Source organism: Alosa alosa, chromosome 11, assembly GCF_017589495.1.
Source record: "Alosa alosa isolate M-15738 ecotype Scorff River chromosome 11, AALO_Geno_1.1, whole genome shotgun sequence".
In the NCBI taxonomy this organism is placed as follows: Eukaryota; Metazoa; Chordata; class Actinopteri; order Clupeiformes; family Clupeidae; genus Alosa; species Alosa alosa.
The window spans coordinates 19,341,129-19,366,128 of NC_063199.1; the positions used below are offsets into that span (position 1 = coordinate 19,341,129).

At 43.7% G+C, this 25,000-nt stretch overlaps 1 protein-coding gene and 1 long non-coding RNA gene across 2 annotated transcripts in view; one reads left to right on the top strand and one right to left on the bottom strand.

The window, feature by feature from the left end:
• The window catches only part of zfpm1 (zinc finger protein, FOG family member 1), a 92,282-nt gene that overhangs the window by 27,387 nt on the left and 39,895 nt on the right, over positions 1 to 25,000 (bottom strand). The window contains exons 2-3 of the mRNA XM_048256531.1: positions 20,234 to 20,380; positions 13,468 to 13,605 (exon numbers count right to left, since the gene is read on the bottom strand). Of these exons, the coding sequence (XP_048112488.1) occupies positions 13,468 to 13,605; positions 20,234 to 20,380 (285 nt within the window). The remainder of the gene's footprint in view (positions 1 to 13,467; positions 13,606 to 20,233; positions 20,381 to 25,000) is intronic.
• LOC125303048 lies at positions 2,462 to 3,233 on the top strand. Its single transcript, XR_007195007.1, has 2 exons — positions 2,462 to 2,845; positions 2,936 to 3,233. It is a non-coding gene; the product is annotated as an uncharacterized LOC125303048 (long non-coding RNA).

Genomic DNA, 25,000 nt, shown 5'->3' on the forward strand with positions numbered 1-25,000 from the left:
ACCTATCTGTCACTAATGTAGTGTGTGTGCGTTGGTGGATTGGAGTGAGGAGAGAGAGAGAGAGAGAGAGAGAGAGAGGGTAGAGAGAGAGAGAGAGTGAGATAGATAGAGAGAGAGAAGACGTGAGAAACACAACTATGCTCACCTCGTCTACTCCTAATCACCATGGAGCTGCGGGAGAACTGATAAACATATCACACTCACGCTTGCATCGCATACAGACCCCCCCCCCAACACATACAAATACACACACACACACACACACACAAATATTTCAGCCATGCTCTGAAAACCACCCGCACTCCCTGCCCTTTACCCCGCTCTCATTTCAAATTTGGATTTTCCTACTTAGCTTCCAGAGCAGCAGCACAGTGCCGCACCATGGGCATAAACCGCATGAAGGTGTGTGTGTGTGTGTGTGTGTGTGTGTGTGTTTGCTTGCAGTGAGTGTAGCAATGCTACATTATTTAAAGCAATCTCATGTGGACTTTCTACACAGGCAATCTTTCAGTTCATATGGCATCAGAATATTAAGGAGACAAACAAACTTTATCCTCAGGTTGGCCGGCTGACATAATGTCAATGTACAGGCACTCACATACACGCGCACACGCACGCGCACGCGCACGCGCACACGCACGCGCACACGCATGCACACGCACATACACACACAAACAGTGTTTCATTTCACATGCTCGCTGAGATTGTGTGACAGCTCTTTCTGGTGGTGCCGTTAGGAGCTGCTATCGGCAGCGGTGCAGAGCAGACATGTGTGCTGGAGAATGAAAGCTATTAATTATCCAATGTTTGTGGCTTCTAAAGCGTTTGGGAACATGCCAAAGTGGTTGAGTGCACGCACACACATGCACACACAATTGCACAATTACTTACACACACACACATACATATAGGGGGACACACACATACACAAAGACACAAACACACACACACACATACAAATTGCTGAGAAAAAGGATGAAAAAGGAATACTATGTTGTGTAACCACAACCGCACAGCACAAAAATACCTACCTGATACACTAACAAGGCGGACACCTGCCCAAAAAACACAGACACAGACGCTCTCTCTCTCTCACTCTCTTTCTCTCACACACCTCACACACGAGCAAGCATGCACCCACCCCCTCTCTCTCTCGCTCTCTCTCACACACACGCGCACACACACGCACAAAATATGCACATGTACAGTACAGACAATTTCAGCAACATAAATCAGTACAGAGCAATATACAGTACAATACTGCTCACATAATGTGAGGCCAGTCTCCACTGCAGGCCAAAAAAATGCTTCAAGCATTTTAGCACATTGTCACCCCAGGCCATCCCCTTCAGGTCTCTAGTGGATGTGATTTCATGATCCCGCTTCACCAAATCGCATGAGAGATAGGAAAAAGGGGGGGGGGGGCAAGAAAGTCGCCCAAGTACAAGTATCCCCCATCTTCCCTCTTCCTCCTTCCTCTGTGTGCCGCACTCTCTATCGGAGCTAATTGATCTTTCAAAAGACTATTGTTGATATCAAATGAGCCGATCACGGCAGAGCCATTGATTTTTTGACACGGTACAACAGGAAGTCTTTATCAGGCCCAGCACCCCGACCCCCACTAATGGGAGGGGTTTAACCTCTGCTGAATGACAAATCCTGGGCGCCCGCTCCTGTTTCCGCAGTTACCGCAGGTAGAGAGCAGTAAAAGAGGCAAGGTGTGTGGGGAGTGTGTTTGTGTGTGTGTGAGACTTCATGGGTGAGGTAAACTTATGAAGACTTGTGTACACTTCAACATGCACAGGCAGATGTTTCTATATACACCAGACTGTGACACAGGGCTCTAAATGGAATGTGAAATTAATAATGGCAAATTCACTTCAATTGCTTTTGATTATTTGGAATATTTCTCCGATTCTGGAGCTGTTCTGATTGTAACTAAATGGATGTGCGTGAGTTTGAAGATTCGAATAGATGCACACGCAATATTTCTGTGGTTTAGTTTTTCAGTAGTTAAACAAATTGCAGTTAAGATGCAAATGTTGCAACTGCAAGTCACGGATGCCAACAATCAGCTGTGTCAATTAGTGATAAATAGCTAGTCCTCAGCTTGCCAAGAAAAACAGAAAAAAACTGGCACAGGTGTGCCGTTTTGACACAGGGAACGATATTCTGCATTCCAACACATTAACACAAACAACACACACCCACAGATATGGACATGCAAACACAACTACCCACCCACACACACACACACACACACACTAGCGTTAACCACTGAATTACAACAGTTGAACAGCTACACCATGGTCTTCCATGAAAAGCAAAAGCAGCCAAAATGCATTTTTAATATGCCCACTGGCCATGCATATTCCAGAGGTCAAAGCCTCACCACGGTTAAGATACAGACATTTCTCTGGAATGCCCGACAGCTCGTTGCCACCAGTCATTTCCATTTTTTTCCCCTTTTACACCTCTGTTGCGGTGTGGAGATAAGCCAGTTCGGCTGCCAGGACGGCTTCATCTTGATGAGCTTCGACAGAACTTCAGCGCTGACATTTAATGCCGTTTGCGCCACTCGGGCTTTCTCTTAACTGAACACCTGAACACCTTTTATCTGGCCGTGGTGCTGCGCCGGCTGGACTGATGGACAAGAGCAGTTGGGACAGCGGCAGAGCAACGAGCGTCAGCACCAAACACAGCCGTCGGAGATAAAAAAATAGATATATGTAAAACCGCAAATAAACAAATAAGCAAATAAACAGTAAATAAAAGAGCCTGAGGAGGAGGAGGCGATGATAAAATGCTGTTTTTACAGAAGCTCCAGAAATGACAAGGAAACGTGGTAACAAAACACAGAAAAAAAAACATCCAGCGGTGAGAAACAGACTCAAGTGTGACATTTGATGAGGTATAATCATTTGTTTTTCGCCAGCCTGCCAGACAAACGGTTTTGTGCAAGAACACAAACACCAGGAGCAGAAAGCGAGGGCCGAGAGGAATACTCAGGCAACAGCAACACACCTCACTCGGACGCACACTCAGCCACTTCTTGCAATGACCTCTCCTCGGGGGATGTGGGGTCCTTGCTTGGCCACTCCACTCCTGTTCCATGTCCTCCCTTCCACACCAACAGGGGGAGCCAGGGGTCAGTGGGTAGGTGGCAAAGTACAGGCATGACCTATATAAGACCTGTTCTGTGGTCAGTTTGTGAATAAAGAGCTTTCTTTAGAGCTTTTCTTCTTTTTTTTTAATAAATCCTCAATCAAATAACCAGCTAGATAGTAGTTCTAGTTCTATTTAAATAAGACCCCTGGTTCACTGATTGATGATTGTAGTGGTTATTTCTGCTATTTTTTCTTCTCCTACATTACAGAAATATGTTTTTAACACACTGCAGACTAAGCTTCATTGAAGTTGTGTGCCTGATCCCTTGCCAGTATCTGAATAGCCATCTCCTGATGAACATGGTGAGCTGAGAGAGAGAAGGCTGGCCTCACAGAGAGTAAGCAGAGTGGGACTGGACAATATGTTTTCACTAAAATATATTAGTGATCTAAGAGACATTAGTGCAAGAGAGAAATATTACTCAGACTATGTGTGTTAGTCACTCTCTGTCAGTGTGAAAAAGTGCCTGTGTTATAGAGAACATGTTTGTGTGTGTCTGTACATGTGTGTGTGCGTGTGTAGTTGCGTGTATGTGTGTGTGTCTGTGTTTTCAGTACCACCACAGCCATCTCTCCTGGTCTCCCCTAGCTTCACTGCTAGCCTTTCATAAATTGAAAGTGGGGACCTTCCAGAAAGTCTCCCAGATAATCACACATAAATTAATTAGAAAATGTTTCTTGACATTCTCCCTGCATAGATGGCGGGTGGAAGTAGGGGGATGGGGAGGGGGTGGAGGGGAAGACGGAGCCAGCAAAAAAGACTCGGGCAAAGCCACAAAATTAATTGTACGGTATGTGACTTCGATAATTAATTCAATAATTATTTCATGTCTACTTTAGCAACTCCTTCTGGCTTTTGTAAAGGGCATTTGAATAATGGCTTTGGTGAATGTAGATTTAAAAGTTTAAGAAATACAGAAATGAGCAAACGTGATAAAAATGTGATGGGCTCCATTTGCATGTGAAGGCTGCCTGCTGTGCATCTATGCCATGGAAGGGGGGAGAGCGATGGATATGGAGAAACAAAAAGAGAAAGAGAAAAGGAAAAGAAAATGAAAAAGAAAAAAAAAAAAAAAAAAAAAGAGTGGAACCAACATATATATATTTCACAATTTTGTAAGGGGAATCTAACACCCTTGTCATTAAAAATATATAATTTAATGTTGTGAAATACCATTTACTCTATGTGCTTTATGCAATCATGATCGGTCCTTGAAGAGGCTCCACCATCACTTTTAGCACGTGGGGAAAAAAAGACACTTTTATCCAAAGTGACAAGGACTCACAATGGGGTTCAGATTCAAGCACGGGCAACTGTTTCTCAGATGGTGACGGTACAGCTGCTCCAGCACCCCCCAAATTACGAGGCCTACCTATCCACATGGCTAACGCTAACTATAACTGGGCCTATCCACATGGCTAACGCTAACTATAAAGACAACTGTACAGAGCATCCACACACAGACTCTCAAGAAGATTCTCCATGTTCATTTATATGTTAATGTTCATCATTTATATGATGCCTGAAAACAACTGGATTCTGGTTGGCTATAAGTATTTATGTCATTCACAAAATCGCTCTGGAAGTGATCCCATTATCATTCTTCATATCATTGTCATGTTAGTGTGCAATATGGATGTGGATGTTGTCATTCTTTAGCTAGAGCGATATTTAAAATAGTAGTTTGTACAGTTTAGTATCGTTCTGGTTACTGTTAGCAGTGTGACTGGGCCTTTGGAGCTGCCAGGTCCCATGCTGTCCATTGCTCCTCCTGCTCCACTACTCTCCTGCATGTCAAGAGAGCGAGAGAGTCTCTCAGTAGTGTGTGGTTTAGGACGGGGGGGAAGCTGACTACAGGCTGGCCAGAGGGAGATAGAGGACAGGGGGACAGGGGGACAGAGAGACGGAGAGATGGATGGAGAGACACAAAGAGAAAGAGAGAGAGTTGACACATGGGCAGTCAGTGAGCGAGCAGGGGGTTGAGGGGGTGTATGTGGGGAGGGCACAGGAAGCGGCTCCAGAGCTGCAGAGGAACGCAGGCATCTGATAGGGCGGTAATCGGCACCAGCGCTGCGGCAGCAGCCACTCACACATCGGAGATGGGGAGAAGTCAGGACGATAGCAGGGGGGATGGCGGTGAGAAATGTTCCTTTAGATTACATACAACACACACACACACACACACACACACACACACACACACACACACACACACACACACACACACACACACACACGCACACAGTGCCTATCAATCATCGGTGCAGGAAGAGGGGTGACAGAGAGAGAGGAAGAGGACGGAAAACGAGGGGGGGGGGTGGGATGGGGGGGTGTAGGGGAACGAACAACTTCACTTTGGAGAGTAGGACACTAAAAGAACAGCAGTCTAGTGCACACACAACACAAGTGTACAGTATTGAATATCTGAGAAAATTAAAATGACAAATTACAGTGGTTTTCTACTGCAACTCTCTAGTAGAATCATTTCAGTTTGCTCCTCACCGCAAACACACACACACACACACACACCACTGCAAAGCATGTTGCATAAGCTCAGAGGTAACAGGTGTGTGACCTCAGACTTCAGCTCCGTCTATGACTCTGTGCATGCACACACACATACACACACACACACACACTTATAAAGAGGTGGAGAGAATGAGAGGATAAAAAACATCTACAGACTACATAACAGCCGTAACTGACAACAATCAGCACATTTACAGACTTTTTAGGAGACAATAAGCGAAGAAGAAGAAGAAGAAGAAGAAGAAGATGAAGATGAAGAAGAAGATGAAGATGAAGATGAAGATGAAGAAGAAGAAGAAGAATTCCCTGTTTGACCTGTGTGGGGGTGTAGGTGCCCCCCCTGTAACCCCGTGACCTCTAGAGATGTCTGTTTGAGGTAAAGAACAACTGTCATGTGACAAAGCTCTCTGCCTCCCCCCTGATAAACACTCTCCGTCTCTCTCCCTCACACACACACACACACACACACACACACACACACACACACACACACACATTGTCATGTGTACTGCCAAGGAGCGGGCAGAAGGAAATCTTGAAGAGATTAAGGACAGAGGAAAACTAAAAGGGAAAACTGTGGAAGATAAATGTAGCTGAAACTGAAAAGATATGTTATGTGTTTTACTCTTTCACATTTCTGCAGAGGATATGCCCTGTCAGCACACACACACTTATGCATGCACGCACGCACGCACACACACACGCACGCACACACAGATGCACTCACGCACGCACGGACGGACACACGCACGCACGTCCAAATTTAAAAATCCATTCAGATAATTATTTGCTTAGGTTAAAAATGTGATTGATCAATATTACAGTTACTGTACATGTTTATGCTGTTTTGTTTTATAGTAAATGTACAAGTTCAGCATGTTTTTCCTGTATTTTTATGTATATTTGTAGAATGCTCAGTTGTTTGTTCTTCTGAAAGTGCCCTAGGAGAAGTATTTTAACATATAACATTTTTCAGAAAGATTATTATTTTTAAAAATGCCCCAATGCCCTAAACAGATTCTCTGATCGCGAAATCTCAAACATCTCAAACTGACTCAGATTGTCAAATAAGTTGTCAAGACCATTTGCATGACTGTTTGGTGACAATTTTAAGATGACTCACATAATTTGAAGGGGGTTAAAGTGAGTGCTGGGTGTTCTAATGACAGTTGCCTGCTGAAACAGTTTTAAGAGAAAGCAGTGTGCATCTACTATATAATATATACCACCATGATTTCTTCTAAATACTTTGCAATGATCAGTATGCACAAAGTGTTAAACTGACCTTCAAACTGGCAAGACAAACCAATAGCCCTGCAGCACCCTTTGTGACGCACTAGAAAACAATCAAGTCCAAATCCAGTCTATGCTGCGTCAATAAGGGTATTTAAAGGTGAAAAATAGCGAATCTGTTTCAGCACCAAAAATATGGTCAGAATAAGGGAGTTGTGCTGTATTGGCTTGGAAATGGGACGTATACACACACTAACATGCGCACACATGGATTTTCAGGGGCATATTAGTAGAGTCAAATTTTAAAAAAAAATCCTGCCTGACACAAAAATGCAATATCATAATATTTGAAAGCAAATCTACATGCTGCTCTTGTCGCCCCAACGTTAAAGGTCTGACTTTTAGCGATGTGGAAATGTATTGACATGTAATTATACGCATTATCCACCCCGTAAAGTGATCTGAAGCTATTTCATTGCACAGGAAACAAAGGGTAGTAAAATTAGACTGAGTGACACTTGAGTTCGCACCACTCGTGTGTGTGCGTGTGTGTGTGTGTGTGTGTGTGTGTGTGTGTGTGTGTGTGTGTGTGTGTGTGTGTGTGTTTTAGTCGGAGGCAGATAAAAGCTTCAGGCTCTGCCGCTGCCCTTTGTGTCTTTCTGAATAGAAACCACGGGCTCTGTCAGAAGCCATTACATGCCCCCCCAAACAGCCCAAATAATCGTTTAATGCTAAAACACATCAACAGCACACTTTTAAACTCATTTCACGAAAAGCACTTCTGATGAAATGTGGAATACCTAAATAAACTAACAGTGAATCTGTCACCGATGAGCTGCTTGGAAAGTCACTGTTAAATTGTTTAGCATTTTTCAGAGTAAAAATATATTAATGGTTAGTGCCTCTGCCCAGGCGATTAGAGAACACACACACAGAACTGCATTATACCTAACCTACACACACACACACACACACATATTTGTGAATACTACCCACTTCCTCATCATCTTCATTCCTCACACTCTGACCCCCCACCTCCACACACCACACATACACACACACACACACACACACACACACACACACACACACACACACACACACACACACGCCTCGTTGTCGAGTCTCTTAAAGTAAGCCCTGCTCAGCCCAGACCTCTGGCTGCTGCTGATAGGTTTTTAATTTGCCACCATGCAGGCCTCTCTACGGCAGGTACAGGCAGATTTGCTCAGGACTCTGCTGACGATGTTAAAAAAGGGAGGGGGGGACTAGAAAAAAGGAATGAAACGTCAGATGCTTCAGCCTTCTGCCCAGCTCAATCACATCAGTACCACCGTCTACCCTCCATCCCCAACGCCCCCCACCTCCCAAAAAAATAAATTATCATCATTTAAATGCCACTGATAATATGCATTTACCGCTTTCCTCCTCTCCATTCCTCTATAATTAAATATGATAAAAAACGGCACAGCGCAGGGTAAATAATAATAATTATTGCCGCCCGTGCTGTTATGGTGTTTTATTGGGCTCATTTGAATAATGGTGCTGGATAAGGAAGTGTGGCAAGAGAGAGAGGGAGAGGCTGCTCGTTTGATGGGAATGTCGCTCGCTCGGCTAGCTGCGCTCCGTTTCGGGGGAGTGAAAATTCCGGCGGCGGACAGGCGGGCGGGCGAGAGTGGCAAGGGAGCGGGGGGCACGGGGTGTGTGTGTGTGTGTGTGTGTGTGTGTGTGTGTGTGTGTGTGTGTGTGTGTGTGTGTGTGTGTGTGTGTGGTTGTGAGAGAGAGAGAAAGAGAGAGCAAGACAGACTCTGGAGCAGAAGGCAGGAGCGTCTGGTTGTGAGCAGCCCGGTGAGGGGATTACTGTGACGGTCATTTGCATATCAAGAATTTTAAGCAGTGAGGAAAATATCAAACCCTCCAGCCAGCAAGGTCATTCTAAAGATAATTCTCTCCACCCCCAACCCCCCCTTAATAATTTATTTTGCATATCATGCAGAGGGACGCGGAGTAGATTATACAGCCGCTCCTCCATATCAAACCATCCCTGTCACTTCAGCCTTGCTGACGCCACCCACAACCCCCTTTTCACGCACACACACACACACAATACCAACCCTACCCTTATAAAACACTCTATAAAGATCAACCTCAATTAAAATGGCCAGGACACATGCCACTATTACCTATATAGGTACATATATCGCTAAAATGAATGTACGTGTTTGCCTTTTCCTTGTATCACTTCTCATTTCGTTTTTTAACTGGGTCTCCATTTGATAGTGACATTTCAGGACTGGGCTTTTAGACAAGAGCATGGACAGTGCAGAGTTGTTTATTAGATGTAATAATAAATAATTCTGCAGTCTGGAAAAATAAAACACAAGTAGGAGTTTAGTTATCACTGCTGTAAAATACTGGATATTAAATGTTAAAAGACAAATCTAATTAGAAAGACGATACCAAGGGCAATTGTCCTCTACGACAGACTCTGTGTCTCTGCTAAGCTTTCACCCCTAGGCTGTGACCGGACACTGGACATGTCTCAAACAGGAAGTGATGTCATGGGCAAGCACTGGGCAGATCTCTGATTAAAAACTAAGAGAAAAAAAAACAGCAAATGAGAGCCCGCTTCTTTGACTAGCGTTGAGTAGGGCGAAAGGAACGCTCATGTCTGCTGATAAAAAAGGCCCTTTTTTCCGCCCAGGCAAAACTGTTCCTCTCCCAAAGGCTTGTGGGAAATCGCTGATAGAGGGTAAACGAGAGTATGAACAAGCCCACGTCCACCACGACTCCACTCCTGATACACTGAGGGTTGGGGGATGGGGGGGATTGGGTGCACGTAGGAGGGAGAGCGCACGTCTGCATGGGTGTTTGGGATGGTAGGGAGTGGGATGGTAGGGAGTGGGGAGAAGAGGTGGTGTGGTGTTAGCAGTGATGGAGAGACTTGTGGAGGGGGTGGATGGATGGAGGGAGAGTGGAGAGAGAGAGAGAGGGAGAGAGAGAGAGCAGGAGGAGATGAGAGGAGGGGGGGTCTTGACGATAAGAGAAAAATTCAGACCGGTCAAAGTTTCCCTTTTGCCAATCGTGCCTCTGATAAAGACAGCGGCTGCTCCAGCACTGATAGACGCACTATCTCTCTCTCGCTCTCTCCTTTTCCCTCCCTTTGCTCTCTCTCTTTCTCTCTCTCCTTTTCCCTCCCTTGCTCTCTCTTTCTCTTCCCCCATCCCTCCTCCCTCTCCCGGCAGTTAGTTTGTGAGGGGGCCTATCAAACTAGCATCACACCACTGCCATCAACCAGAAACCACACGGCAATTAATATCGCTCCAATTACTGTTAAAACGGACAGGCTGGGACAGCACGATAATGAAAACATCCTCACAAGAGGAATTAAAACACACACACACACACATAGCTCACCAACAAATACAACAAAACACACATTTGCACACACAGACAGACAGAAAGACAGACAGAAACACACACATACAGACTACTTACTGACAAACACACACAAAAAAACAGACACACACGCACACGCACACGCACACGCACACGCACACGCACACACACACACACACACACACACACACACACACACACACACACACACACACACACACACACACACACACACACACACACAGCTCTCCGCAATATCAGGAAATACGAAGAGATCAAAACATGGTAATCTGCATTGCCTAACCTACTCTTATGGCAGATAATGTTTTTAAAACGTCTTTAAAATGCAGAACTTGGGGGAAAAAATAACACATTTCATTTTTATTTGCAGTATTCTGTTCCTTTCCATTCCCCAGGCTTTTTATCACTGGCAGACAAAACACCCAGATACACCTAACACACACACACACACACACACTTGGAGGGGAGAGAGAGAGAAAGAGAGATAGAGAGAGAGAGAAAGAAAAAAAGAAAAAAAAGAGAAGAGAGAGAGAGAGAGAGAGAGAGAGAGAGAGAGTCTGTTGGTCTTCTTAAAATTGACCAACTTCACAATACACTGCTATGGTGATAGATGTCTTTTCCAAGAATATTCATCTCTGTGTGTTAGGTGCCACAAACACAAAACAAATACTGACTGCAAATGCCCATGAGGCTGTGTATTGAACACAGACTGTTTAACACAAACCACGTAAGTCCACATAACACACACACACACACACACACCTTCCCATCAGTGGTGTCATACCCATGTCAGCTGGGAGTAAGATAGTAAGATAGATGTTGAGGAGGTCTCTAAGACTGACATGTCATGATAAATTAGTTCTTATCAGGTTTTAAATATTTATTGCTCGAGATATGATTGGCTGGTGAAGCTGACAGCAAGGGCCACTGAAACCTGATGATAAAGACAAAAGATAAAAGATATTCAAGGGGCAAAATATTTTATTACTTTTTGCTACCACTAAAAACTCCAATATACATACTATGTCCACCATAGCCTACCTTGCGAACTTATATATTTTTTTATGTTAAGTGACCACCATTATTAGTTAATGTCATATTATATGTCACACTTGATAAGTGAATGTGAGACTAATTTATTTAAGTTACAAAGCCATTATTAATAACCATCTTGGAAAATAGATAAAAACATGTAAGATAAAAATTAGTACATTTTAAACAAAACTTTAAATAAAAATGATTGGGAAGAACGGGTACTAAGTCACAATGGCATGAAAGCGATCAGTCTACGATCTTCAAGTGGAACAAATGTAGGAAGTAGCAGTATTAATCACATCAAGTCGCACTAACCGCTCCCATTGTGTGCCTCATGACGGCTACATCTGTGGCTTCAAGTTATGTTATCACAAGACGGGCATTTTAATTTCATTTGTGCGCCCAGTCTCAGTAAAGGTGTACAAAGGTGGTGAGTGGCATTCTCTTTCCTTTACCTGCTAATCTAAATCAAGACTGAGCAGTGAAATAAAATCTCACATACATGCTTTGATAGAGCATGCAGGACTGTCATCTTAACACATTTTTGACTGTTGCTTGTTTTTTGTTGTTGTTGTTTATTTGTTTGTTTGTTCAATTTAAATTCCAAAACTCGAAGACAAGTACTGCTGCCACCTGGAACGTCAAAGTACTGGAAAAATAATCAATCGCTTTATGTCAATCATGGTATACTTCGATAATACACTTCGATACCCAAACTCTATTAGACACATTAACCCTACTGTGTGGGTGTGCTTTGAAAGTACAAATGGCATATTGTGACACACTCCAGTTATTTCACTTCAAATTGTCCTTTTTCACCTATTGTAGCTTTTGGTTGTAGAATCACAGCAAGCACAAGTAAGAGTATATAACATTACTATCCAAAGCACAACCGAAACGAAAACAATACAAAAAAAAATCAGTTTGCACTGACAATAATTATTTAAGAATCATTATTAATCAAGTAATTTTTGTTAGTCTCTCAGACCGAGTGTTAACTGACTTTAAGATCTTATTTTGCACTGCAGCGTGTATGTTAGATGTTAGTCCCTATAAGTCGCTTCGGGAATTTAGCTAAATGAAAACACATGAATATAAGAATCAAGTGAGAAACGCTCGTTCACATAATGACACCATAAATAGAGCATGTGGCGCTAATAAAATCATAAACTGGGCTGTGATGATCGCTAATGAGCCCAGAGTAGAGAGGATGAACTGGCCAACCTCTGACCCCATTACCATGGCGCTATGGTTGGACACACGCAATCAACAGAGCCTAAGCCCATTGGCTGAGCTGCCTTCATGTTACAAGGTGTCGAGCAAACGTCAGCCACAAAATCAGTTTCACTACTTTTGAGTTTGTGTCTTTAATCCGAATGTCCTAACAGGAGGCGAAGTGACAATGTGCGGTGCAGAGCGATGCAGCACAACATTTTGAGGAGAACCTGACAAACACCATTTTGAGGAAAACCTGACAAACGCCATTTTGAGGAAAACCTGACAAACGCCCTGTTTGTCTTTTCTTCATGTCACTCGCGTTATTCTGTTATACTGAATGAGAAACATGACACAACAGAACGGCATATTTAACAGATTCAGTGTGGACAGAGACCACTAAATTCTAAGGGACAGTCTGATGCTGGCACGCATGGATAGAATTAAGGAGTATGAATACTCTACAACCAAATACAACCAAATAAGATCTGTGTACTTGTGTGAAACACAAAATAAAAACAAAAGACATTCCAATACTGAGAAAAAGGTTTCTCTTATTTTTTCTTTCTTTTTTTCATTCTTTCTTGTATTTTTCAACACTACAATATAAACCAGGACAGCATAAGGCTATTACACATTAATATTAAATAATCACTATGACTATTCTAAGTCATTCTATCATATTACTAACCATAGTAGCAACATATCTGTTACTAGTGTTGAGTCTTTGGTGTAGTGTACAGGTTCAATGCCATTGACAAGCAGTAAGATCCTACAAAACAGTGGTGGGAAAAACTGTGACAGACAGACAGACAGACAGACAGATTGGACATTGTAGTGTACATAAACACTAAAGGCCAGACTGACCTGGACCTATCCAGTGTATCTCTCCATCTCCTTCTGTCTCCATCTCCTCCTCCTCCTCAGCGCTCTGCGTAGGGCCTCTCTCCTCATCTTCCTCCTCCTCTTCGTCAGGACCCAGGAGAGAGTCGTGCGTCTTGGGCTCTGTGTGAGGAAATGAGCATAGAGCACTGAGGCATGCGGGACTGGTTACAGGTTAGAGCTATACTGTAAAGGGTGGGTGGATTTCTGAGTAGGATCTGTGTGTGTGTGTGTGTGTCTCTGTGTGTGTGTGTGTTACATATGTGTGAAGACTGAAAAAGAAAGAAATGCATTATTTATTTAGTTATCAGTATCCCCCTAATGAAACAATAAATCAATACAATTATTAATTGCTCATTAATACAGCATTTGGTTACAGACTTTATTTGGAAAAGGCCTGTCTGATTTTTGGGTTGGAGTGTAATTTTAAACTCTTTTTGGTTCTGTGCTGTTATTTGGAAGCAAATGTGCCATCAAAAAGATCATTGTTAAAAGGTGTTGCTGAGGATTTAGTCTGTTGTACAGATGACACCAGATGTTTTTGGCCAGAATTGTACATGTGTGTGTGTGTGTGTGTGTGTGTGTGTGTGTGTGTGTGTGTGTGTGTGTGTGTGTGTGTGTGTGTGTGTGTGTGTGTGTGTGTGTGTGTGTGTGTGTGTGTGTGTGTGTGTGTGTGTGAGAGAGAGTTCAGACATTGTTGTATTTGCTGGTTTCTGTCTGTTGATCAAAGCCTCCAGAGAGGGAACTCCCCTCTATGTCTGAAACATGACACCTTACAAAACACACACACACACAGACACACACACAGACACACACACACACACTTTTGATTTGCCAAGTGAGACCAGGAGGACAAAAAAGGAATAAGAGGAGCAAGAGTGATTTTTTTTCTCAAAAGGGTGTGTGTGTGTGTGTGTGTGTGTGTGTACCTCTCCTTCATGAGGGCAAAATCTTCCACTCATCAAAGACCAGGACATGCCTATCCTCTCTAATCAGCAGCATCAATATATCCGTCATTGATGATGGTGATTAGTCAAACACACACACACACACACACACACACACACACACACACACACACACACACACATCCATGATCAAAGGAGATGACAGCAATGATTGCAGGTCTCTATCTCTCCTCTCTCTGAAGCTAATAATGACTTGCTGTGTGTGCCTAGCCAGAGAGGGCTGATATTGCGTCTCTCTCTCACTGTGTCTGTGTGTGTGTGTGTGTGTGTGTGTGTGTGTTGGGCTCCAAGGTGGAGAGGTCTGTTGTAGGTCTCACCCCCCGGGCCCCCTGCACCTGAGCACCAAGCGTCCCCCCAGCCCACCCCCCGATAACAGCTCATCTATGTGCACAAAAGGCATGTTTACCCTTGCATTCCCGCTCTGATAAACAGCGATAGCTCTCGATCGATACCAGCCATAAATGTCCACCCACGTGACATACCGGGGCCCAGTTTGCCGTTATTAATGTAACAGTTGGAGATTAGATCAACATCAGCAAATAAATCACTCCACTCCCTCATGCTTTTTACACACACACACACACACACACACACACACACAGCAGCCGCACATTTTACATACACACACCATCCATAAGACATTATTGTCCAGCTCTCTCATACCATACACATGCAGTCAGACGTTATATCCAACTTTCTAATATCTCAATTCCTATCAAACACACACACTCCAACCTTATACCCCAGACACATTTTTACACACAACACAGCCTGTCCCACCATAACCCAACCCTGCCCCAACCCAGCTAAACACACAGACACAGACAGACACACACACACACACACACACACACACACACACACACACACACACACACACACACAAACTCAGGGCTCACCTCCCTCCCAGTCTAAACAGTGCCATTATTTTCAGCTATAAATCACATTGAATGGCACATTGATTTTATCCCGCAGCGCTCAGAGTTTGGGACTGGAGCTGCAGCCACAGTTATTGCATTTAATATTATCAATATTATCTGCCATATCATCGGCGCAGAGACAGGGAGGCATCAGGAGGAGTCGACAGAGGCTTTTCTGCCACCATCCCTCCACCTGCACCCGGTCCTAACACACACACACACACACACACACACACACACACACACACACGCATACACCCACCCACACACACGCCCACGCTAACTAACATACAAACAAATACACAGACACATATCCTGTTGTAAGTCTAGACCCACACACACACACAGCTCAAAAAAAGCCTCTCTCCATCTGATAAGCCCAACTTCCCCAGTCACAGCTGCAGGGCAAAGTCACCCAACCACCTGAACTCCCAGCACTGAGCAGCCTTCCCTCTCAAACATCGCTTTCCCCTTCAAACTGGTTTCCTTTTCCTCTTTTTCTAAACCCAACTGCCCAACGATTCTCTTCTCTCCTCCCCTCAACATCTCCTTTCCCCTCTTCTTCTGCTATATTACCCTCTCCCTGTGGAGTGAGAGACAAAAAGAGAAGGAGAGAGAGAGAGAGAGAGAAAGAGAGAGAGAGAGAGAGATTTTGGCCAGCTGGTCATCCAGGGGAGAGCCATGTGAGATTTCAGATTTGTTTTTGTTCATCTGCGGTCATAATGACCACTGAGACCTCGACTGAAGGGAATCACACGGACAAAGCCCTCCCTCCACTACACACACACACACACACACATCCCCCCTGCCCCCTCATATGATTAAATGTTCTGTGTGCTGTTCTTTATCAGCGTTCCGCTGATGTGGAGAAGGACTTCAGCTGCGGTCCACATCGCACGGCCCGCGTCGGCACATCGACACACAGGAAGTGATGACGGCACGGCCCAAATCCCAGCATCCAACCTGACCGACACGGAACCAGGGGGACGAGCTCATCTGAAGGGTCCATGTCAAAATGAAAAAACAAAGGGTGTGTGTGTATTTGGTGTCTTTCTCTCTTTTTCTGCCTCTCTCTCTCTCTCTCTCTCTCTCTCTCTCTCTCTCTCTCTCTCCATCTCTCTCTCTCTCTCTCTGTTATCAGGTGGTTATCACTTGTGTCTTTCTCTCCCAGATGGCGGATAAGGGACCTTGCCTTTATTAGCCAGTGCTGGCCTGATAAAGACCTGGTATTGATCGCAGGTTGAAAGAGCAGGTTTGTCAAACACACTTGATTTACAGAAGACTGATAATGGCCGTGCCAGGCAACGGAGGAACCCAAAGAGAGAGAGACAAACAACATGGTGACGTGTCCCTTTTTCTCTCTCCGACTCTCTCGGTCTCTCTCTCTTTTCTCCTTTTTCTCTCTCTCTATCTGTCTTTCTTCTTTCTCCCTCTCACTGACTCTCTCTCGCTCTCTCTCATGCAAAGTGCAGGGCCGGAGTTCCAAATCATCTATGTTTGCATTTTTGTCTGTTCTGTCTGTTTTGTATTTGGCTAATATGTACATCTGGGAACAATAAAAAGCTAACCTGGCACCCCAATTTTGAAGTGGAGTCCAGAGTTTGTGTAGAAGAACCCAGTGTAGCAGTTGGAGAAGTTGTTGAGCATGGAAACATTGTCCGCATCTCCTATGAATAGTGCAATTATTTGTTTTTTCATTTATCCAATACAGCTTGCATGGAAATTGAGAGATTCAGCAATAAAGGCACAGAGCAAAAAAGATGGACAGGCCTGTCACAAAAGACCCCCACCCCATTCGATCAATTCTCCTAAACGTCCCCCCCTTCAGCCAGTTCTCCACTGGCTTCCCTACACCTGGGTTGACTCCCCTGTAGCTGGTCCCCTGTAGCTGGTCCCCTGTGGCCATGCTGTCTTCCTGCCCCTACCTGCTGAAGAGCAGGCCCTGGGTGCAGTTGCTTAGGCTGGACCGGCTGCAGGTAAAACCGTGACTTCTAAGATGGAGCCACCACTCAGTAGCTGCGTGCTGTTGAAATGGCTTGGCCAACTACTGTTGAGAGAGGTGGACGAGGAAGTGGTGTCGGAGATGGAAATGAGGTGTTGAGTGGGTGGAATCGATAGAACGAAAGCAAACCTGAGCAAGTTTCTTCAAGACACTGAAAGGTCAAAACGGCTGCATGTGAAAAATGAAGTCACTGACAGACAAAAGTTTGTCAGTGATGCTAATTTTTGATGAAGGAAGGACCTTACAAACTTAGAAAAAGGGAGTCAACTGAGAAAACCAATGATTTAAGATGATAATAATTACAGTGTTGTTAAATTGTTGATCATGTTACATATAATGTTACATTCAGATATTTCGTTTTGCTTTTTCTCTTGTATTGACAAAGCATTGTGAGAGATGGGTGTCTTTCTTTATTTCAAGAACTCAGAACACAATATCTTGTGTATTTCATGGGATACTTGTTTTTGTGTCTATTGCTATCCATATGTTTTTCTTTATTTAATGATGGGTTGTAACTTTTCCAATAAACATATTAAATTACATCTCTCTCTCTCTCTCTCTCTCTCTCTCTCTCTCTCTCTAATTTATAAGAAAGTGAAATAAAAGATCCAAAACCTGCACAGGCCTGCACACACATGTGACCGTTGATGTAGCCGCAGATGTTGGGAGTTCTGAACACAGACATTAATGACATATGAAATATTTATAGGTAAGGTTGTAACGTTCATTCACTTGCACAGAGGAAGTCACTAAGCCAAAACACATCTGTGCCTTTTTCATCTTTGATGTTAGTTATTTTGTTTGGCCAAGCACTCTAAAAAAGAAATAAGAAACTGAGTGAATCCTGCTCCTACCATACAAATCATGTGAAATATGAATCACCACTGTTTCCACCCACACTGAGCATTGAGTTTCTCCTTCTCACTCGTTCAACCTCTCATACTCTCTCACACACACACACAGACACACACGCACACACACACACACACACACACACACAGGGATAATCTCTAATCTACTCCCGATTAGCACCTGACAGAATTTCCATGCGTTTATCAAGCAAAGCCAACGGACAGACGCTTATCAGTCTGGCCTTAAATTTCACAAGAGCAGGAATTTTCCAGATTAAAAAGAAAAACAGGAATTTTAAATTACTAACGGCAAAAAAGACTAACCCCAGTCCACTGCAGGATTCAATACAGAAATGGAGCTACAGTATGAAGTATAGTGAATGGTAGCATTTGAGTGACCCAAAGCTTCTGTTTCTTAGTACCATCTTAATTTATTAGTACCCTCATTAGTACCCTCAAGTACTATTTTATAAAAGACACCAAAACATTCCCTAAAAGTCCCTTCCTCTCTCTTCCTTCCTCACACACACATGTCTTGGGTCATTATTCCATATACACCCAAATATTGTATATGTGACCTCTGATATTCATCTATCTAGCTATTTTGGTCATATTTAAATGCAGCAGAAACACCTAAATGCAATCATAGCACAGATGAAGTAGCGCTCCAATTTTTACAACAAACAAGACATTTGCAAAAGAAATACAGCCATGCAATAACTTCAGGTGGCACTAAGTAAATTCCCTCTCCTCTCCACCTACCTCTCTCTTTAGGATAAACTTTTTTTCTCTCTGTTGTCTCTCATGCTTAAGTTCTCTCCTGCTTGTTGGGTCATGCTTATAAACAAGGTCATTCACCTGTATGCCCTGAAGCATATTGCCAATGTGTCATTCTATTAATTGCACATATTTGGGCATCATCTTTCTCTTGGCAGTATATCTAACCTACCTGTGTTTCACCCCTTTTCGTGCCTCATATTACCTTTCCAAACGTCAGTTTAGTTTTTAACAGTCTGCTTCTCATTTTTCTCTTTGCATTCGACTAAAAACACATTCAAATTTCTGCACTCATCAGATTGTATCTAGGATCATAGGCCATGTGAAAGTGTATCTAAACCCCCATTTCTGGGCAGGTCCCCCCTTGATAGTGAAAGAAGTTGTGTCAACATTCAGATGGTTGTCTCTGTTGTCTCTGTTAAGCCGTTCTGCCAGTAGCATGTACGGCTGAAAAATGACTGATGCTCTACAACGTTTTTGCCTTGCCAAACCACATTTGCATTTCTTGGATTGGTGAATATTGTCCATTGCAGCAACATTATCACATTACTGTCTGGCATGCAAACTGCCAAATATCAATAATTTCACTGAGGCTGAACAAAGGGGGGCAGCCGTGGCCTACTGGTTAGCATTTCGGACCTGAAACCGGAGGGTTGCCGGTTTGAACCCCGACCAGTTTAGGCACGGCTGAAGGGCCCTTGAGCAAGGCACCTAACCCCTCACTGCTCTCCGAGCGCCGCAGTTGATGCAGGCAGCTCACTGCGCCGGGATTAGTGTGTGCTTCACCTCACTGTGTGTACACTGTGTGCTGTGTGTGTTTCACTAATTCACGAATTGGGATAAATGCAAAGACCAAATTTCTCTCATGGGATCAAAAGAGTATATATACTTATATTTACAAAGAAATGAAACACGTATCACCACACACACACCCACCCACACACACAGGCACACGCACGCACAGGCACACACACACACACACACACACACACACACACACAGACGGGCCTGCCCTTCTTAGGTCATGCCCACACTCTGGGATAGGTCCAAAAGTCATTCATCAAATCCTTAAGGCACCTGTGCCAAGTCAGTGCCAGTGCGGCCACTCAGATGTGACAGCCAAGGATTCTAAGATCATCATAAAAAGGCCTCCCCAGGATGGTGTGCACTTTGGAGGGTAGGCGTTTTGTGGTAGCGCCACCTAGCTGTTGGGGGTGGTGGTGCAAGTATCACCTTCGCTGCAGAGTGGGGTGAGAGACGGCGGACTGCAGCCATCCAGCTCTGCCGAGTCCTCCTGGTCCGAGGCTCCACCCTCCTCACCCGATAGGCTGACATCGTCAGGCGGATTCTCCTCACCTGTGTCCAGGTCACCGATGGAACCTACATCAAGGACAGAGAGAGAGGAAGAGAGAGAGAGAGAGTTTTGAACATTAGCAACCAAACACACATAGAAAGACACAGACGCTACCCAAGACAGAGTGACCAATGACTTTTTTTCCCTACAGCAATCCGACACTGAAATAGTAAAATCACTGTGGGATCAAATTTGCATCTATTTAGGCACCTCATTGTCAGGTCTCATTTTACTATATATATATATATACATATGTATTATACTTCATTAAAAATCAAAAAACATTTTTTAAGCCACAGCACACCTCCCAAGAGGTGGACATTTATACAGCCCTATGGGTCAGTGCCTGTCTAACTCAGTAGGCCTCTGTGATTCCAAGTTAAAATGCTGATGATGAACCTTTGATGCCTAGGTATTTTCCATAGGATTAATTGAGGAGCACCTCCTGACACAAGCTAAATGAACAGGATAAGTATTGTATCAGAGGCCAAGCACTGATTAATTCACACCTATAATATCTCGCCTCCATAATCCCTGCTGACAATATAGGGATTTATATCATTTGTTTCGCTGTGCTGAAACTAGGACCCAAATAATTATTCAGTTTATCCCAAATTGGCTCTAGGTAATACTGAATTATAAAGAAAATTATAAAGAATTGTCTATGACATCGGCAGACACACCCGATTCTCAGCCGGTGTTTAGGGAATGAGACACTGAGGCAATAAAATAAAACCTGCCCATTTAACACTTATTAAGGCTGATAACCATGGTTTTTATTTAGCCGTTTTATCTAAGGATTTGTAGGTCTACCGCTGTTCTCTTCCATGTTATAGGGTATGTCCTCTGCAAAGTAGAACTAGTATTATAGCCTCTTTCAAGCCTAGATAGGCTCTTACATTCAGTGTAGGGAGGGACTGATGCGTTCATGTGAATTTATTAACCAAGGTATTCCCATGGTTAAGACAAATGATCGCATTATTACACAGGGCAGCTATTCCCAGTTGGATCATTATTTGCCCGTCTGCATGTTAATTCATTCCTACATGAGCCCTTCTCCCAACGGACTCAAACCGACCCAGGCAAAAAATAGAACATTTAACGTAAAATGAAGAAAATAAGACCGACAGCTGCTGAATGAAGACAATGTTTCAACAGGGCATAGACCTTAAACCTTAAGGCAATTAAGAACAGTTGGAAATTAGGGATCCCTTTCTCGACAGTTTGTAAATTAATTTTCATTAAGTTGTGATGAACGAAGGGGATTGTTCCGAACTAAAGCCGTGACTGGAGGCGTATATATTTACACTCTTAGAACAAAGAGGCCTATAATCTATACAAAGCACACAACAATACCCGTGAATAAAGAGACTTGTAGAAAAAGGCAAAGGCAATTTTTCTAATTTTGTAATTTCACTTCCAAAGCAATTAAAACGAGGCGCAGATAATGCTTGGAAACAATCGCTCCCTGACAAAGTGTTTCTGTCTTTGTAAATGAAACATCTTTAGGCTAATTTCGACTTCCACGCCCGCATGGTTCACTGTAATTTCAGATAAAATTAACACAGTTAGATTTGGACCTCAACAAAAAATGGAGGAAAGAAAAAGATCGATCCCGGACGCAATATTTTTAAAATTAGCCTATGTAGTCCGAGCTTTGGGAGATCTAATTTTCTATATCTGTGAAGACATTTTCATACAATTAATTTCCCTTTAATCATAATTGTACAAAGGAACTTCTCTGTTTAAAATTCCAATTATATTCTGTGTTTTAAATGTAAGTTTGAATTATGATTTCCTTTCCCATTACAGTGCTGGTTTAATGAATCAATCACCGCATCACTGCTTTGAGACATCAAATGGTGCGAAAACTTTCAGCTTTGCCCCTATTCTCCTTTTCATGGCGTTAGAAATATTCAACCATTAACCGTCTTTTCCCTTCTACAAAAACTCGATAGGAACAGGGCAGCCTGAGATAATTTTGCTGAAATGTTAAGCGACATCATTAACTACATCGTTTGTTTGCAGCACATTCAAATAGGAAATTAGACTCACATAATGTGACATAGGCTACCTTTAAATGTATGTTGTCCAGCCTAGGTGCAAAAGTCTTCATTTTAGCCTAACCTTGCTAACTGCACAGTGACCAGTTCATATGAAAATGAACCACTGCTGATTGGTTTGCAGCCTCAAAAAATGTAGACATAGACAGCTTAACACAAACACTGTCAATATAATAAGCTGGAGTTGCCTCCAAAAAATAGCTGTGAACCATTAAAAAACGCATGAGAAAGTGAGAGAATATTAATAAGAATATGAGCGGCGGTCTAGGCTGGCACTTCAACAAGAAGAACAAAGTGGCAAGCTGATGAAGGCTGCACAGATACTGCTTTATTAACTCCACGTCCACATCAAACCTGTGTGCTTAGCGCGGTGATTAAACATAGAGACAACACATCAAACCTGTGTGCTTAGTCGCGGTGATTAAACACGACCCTTTCATGAGCTCTCACGCTAATAACCGCCCGGGCGAGGGAGAGAGAGAGAGAGAGAGAGAGAGAGAGAACAAAAAAGAGAGAGACTGTCTATCAGACAATCAGAAAACTTCAGAAGAAAAATCCGTGAAGTAGGATGTTTAGACGGAAGAGAGGGACGAGTGAGAGAGGGTTTAACGCGCACTCCACTACAAAAACAGTCCTCCTCACCTCAGGCGCACCTGATTTGAAATTTTACGCGCAAGAGGAGGAACGCATTGATCAGAGCTCAGGGCGCTAAAACACTTTAAATTCAGAATACAAATAAAGTGGACGTGGAGGAAGATGCCCCACACCCTAACACATACACACACTTCTCTATTATGGGCGACTACTAACATCAGTTTGTCTTTTTGTCAGTTGTCCATCAGCACCACTACTACCAACATCCCCCCATCATTGGGATAAAACACCAACTTATTAGAGATAATTTCACACAAACACAGAAACACACACACACACTCACTCACACACACACACACACACACACACACACACACGGCTCTAAAAACAAACAACAACACAGCCCAATAGGGCCAGTGAGGTTATTTATCTTGAGGAGTTGTTGAGAGGTTGCGGGGTGATGGATGACCTGGAGGAGCAGGTTCCAGTGAGAGGAAGCAGAGAGTGGGGTGGCTCAAGCTGGATACTGGATGCTGGATGTTGTCACCTCCAGCCGCTGGAGCAGAAGATAAGCCCCACAGCACCAAAGGGATGGGTGTGTGTGCGTGGCCAGGCCCCCACCCGCTAAAGCCCACTGAGTGACTGGCAGGGACCGGGCAACTGTCTGATGCCCAGACAGAGGTGCTGGAGGAGATGGATCTAACCAACTCAGACACTCCCTCCTACCCTCTTCCTTTTGATCTCTATCTAGCACTGTCGTTCTCTCTGGTCCTCCAGTGATCTTTAGGCTCAGTCTTCCTCTCTTAGAGATTTTCAGTTCAGTTTATCTTGCTCCCCTCCCTCTCCTTCTCCTCCCTGCTTTTTCCTTCTCTCTTTTTTCTTTTTCATTCTTTCCCTTTCTCTATTTTTTCTTTCTTCCTTCCGCCTCTCTCCCTGTCGGTATCTGCCGGCCGGTCCCTGGGAGCCTCTCCTCCCTGGACACTGTTCCACTCTGAGGCAGAGCCCTCAGGCCTCCTCCCTGGAGAACCTCCACCACAGTGACCAGCAGATCCGCACCTCACCCTAGAGAATACAACAGGGACGGGAGAATGGCAGTGTGAGTGTGTGTGTGTGTGTGTGAGTGTGTGTGTGTGCGCGTGCCTGTGTGTTGGTGAGATGCTTCTTGTAAGGCAAACACTACACAGTTTGATATTTCTCACAGAAATCTTTTTGCAGACATCTGGGTCTCCAGAGAGAGAAAGAGAAAGAGAGAGAGGAGAGAGAGAGACTGACTTTCACTATTTAAATGGGATTTTATCCTATAAATAAAAGCATAAAAAACTGACAAAATAGGGTAAATGTCAAATACACAATGTACACAAAGAGCATACCATTTTCTACTATATAAAAATAATTGATGATCAGAAATTGATTTTCTTTTCTTTTATTTCAAGTGCAATGCACTACTCCTGCTGCTACTAATGCTATTACTGCTAGTAATAATAACAGTAATAATAATAATGCATATTAATGCAGCTGATAATATTAAACAGATCAGGGCAGAAAGGATGGCTATGGTGTGTAATAAGCCTCCTATGCAAATGAACTTGTCAGGCCCATCAGTCAAATCTCAGGGCTGAGTGATTCTCCTGCTTATGATAATGAGGCCCGATGCTGCGGCCGATAAGCTGTGCCAATGATATTCATGTGTATGGGGGCACCGGAGCACTTCAATCAAGCCCTGCTGCCCCGCACCGCTCCGTTCCGCTCTGCTCTACTCTGCCTCACACCATGCACAGGCCCAGCCTGAAGGGGGTCACATCAAACAACCCCCCACACCCCCCCATGACATACCAACCCCTAAATTCAGTACCCAACAAAATCCCAACACCCAGCATCAGCCCACTGGGTTTACAAGACAACACCCACAACATATCTCTCTCTCTCTCTCTCTCTCTCTCTCTCTCTCTCTCTCTCTCTCTCTCTCTCTCCACTTCCTTGTCTCATTTC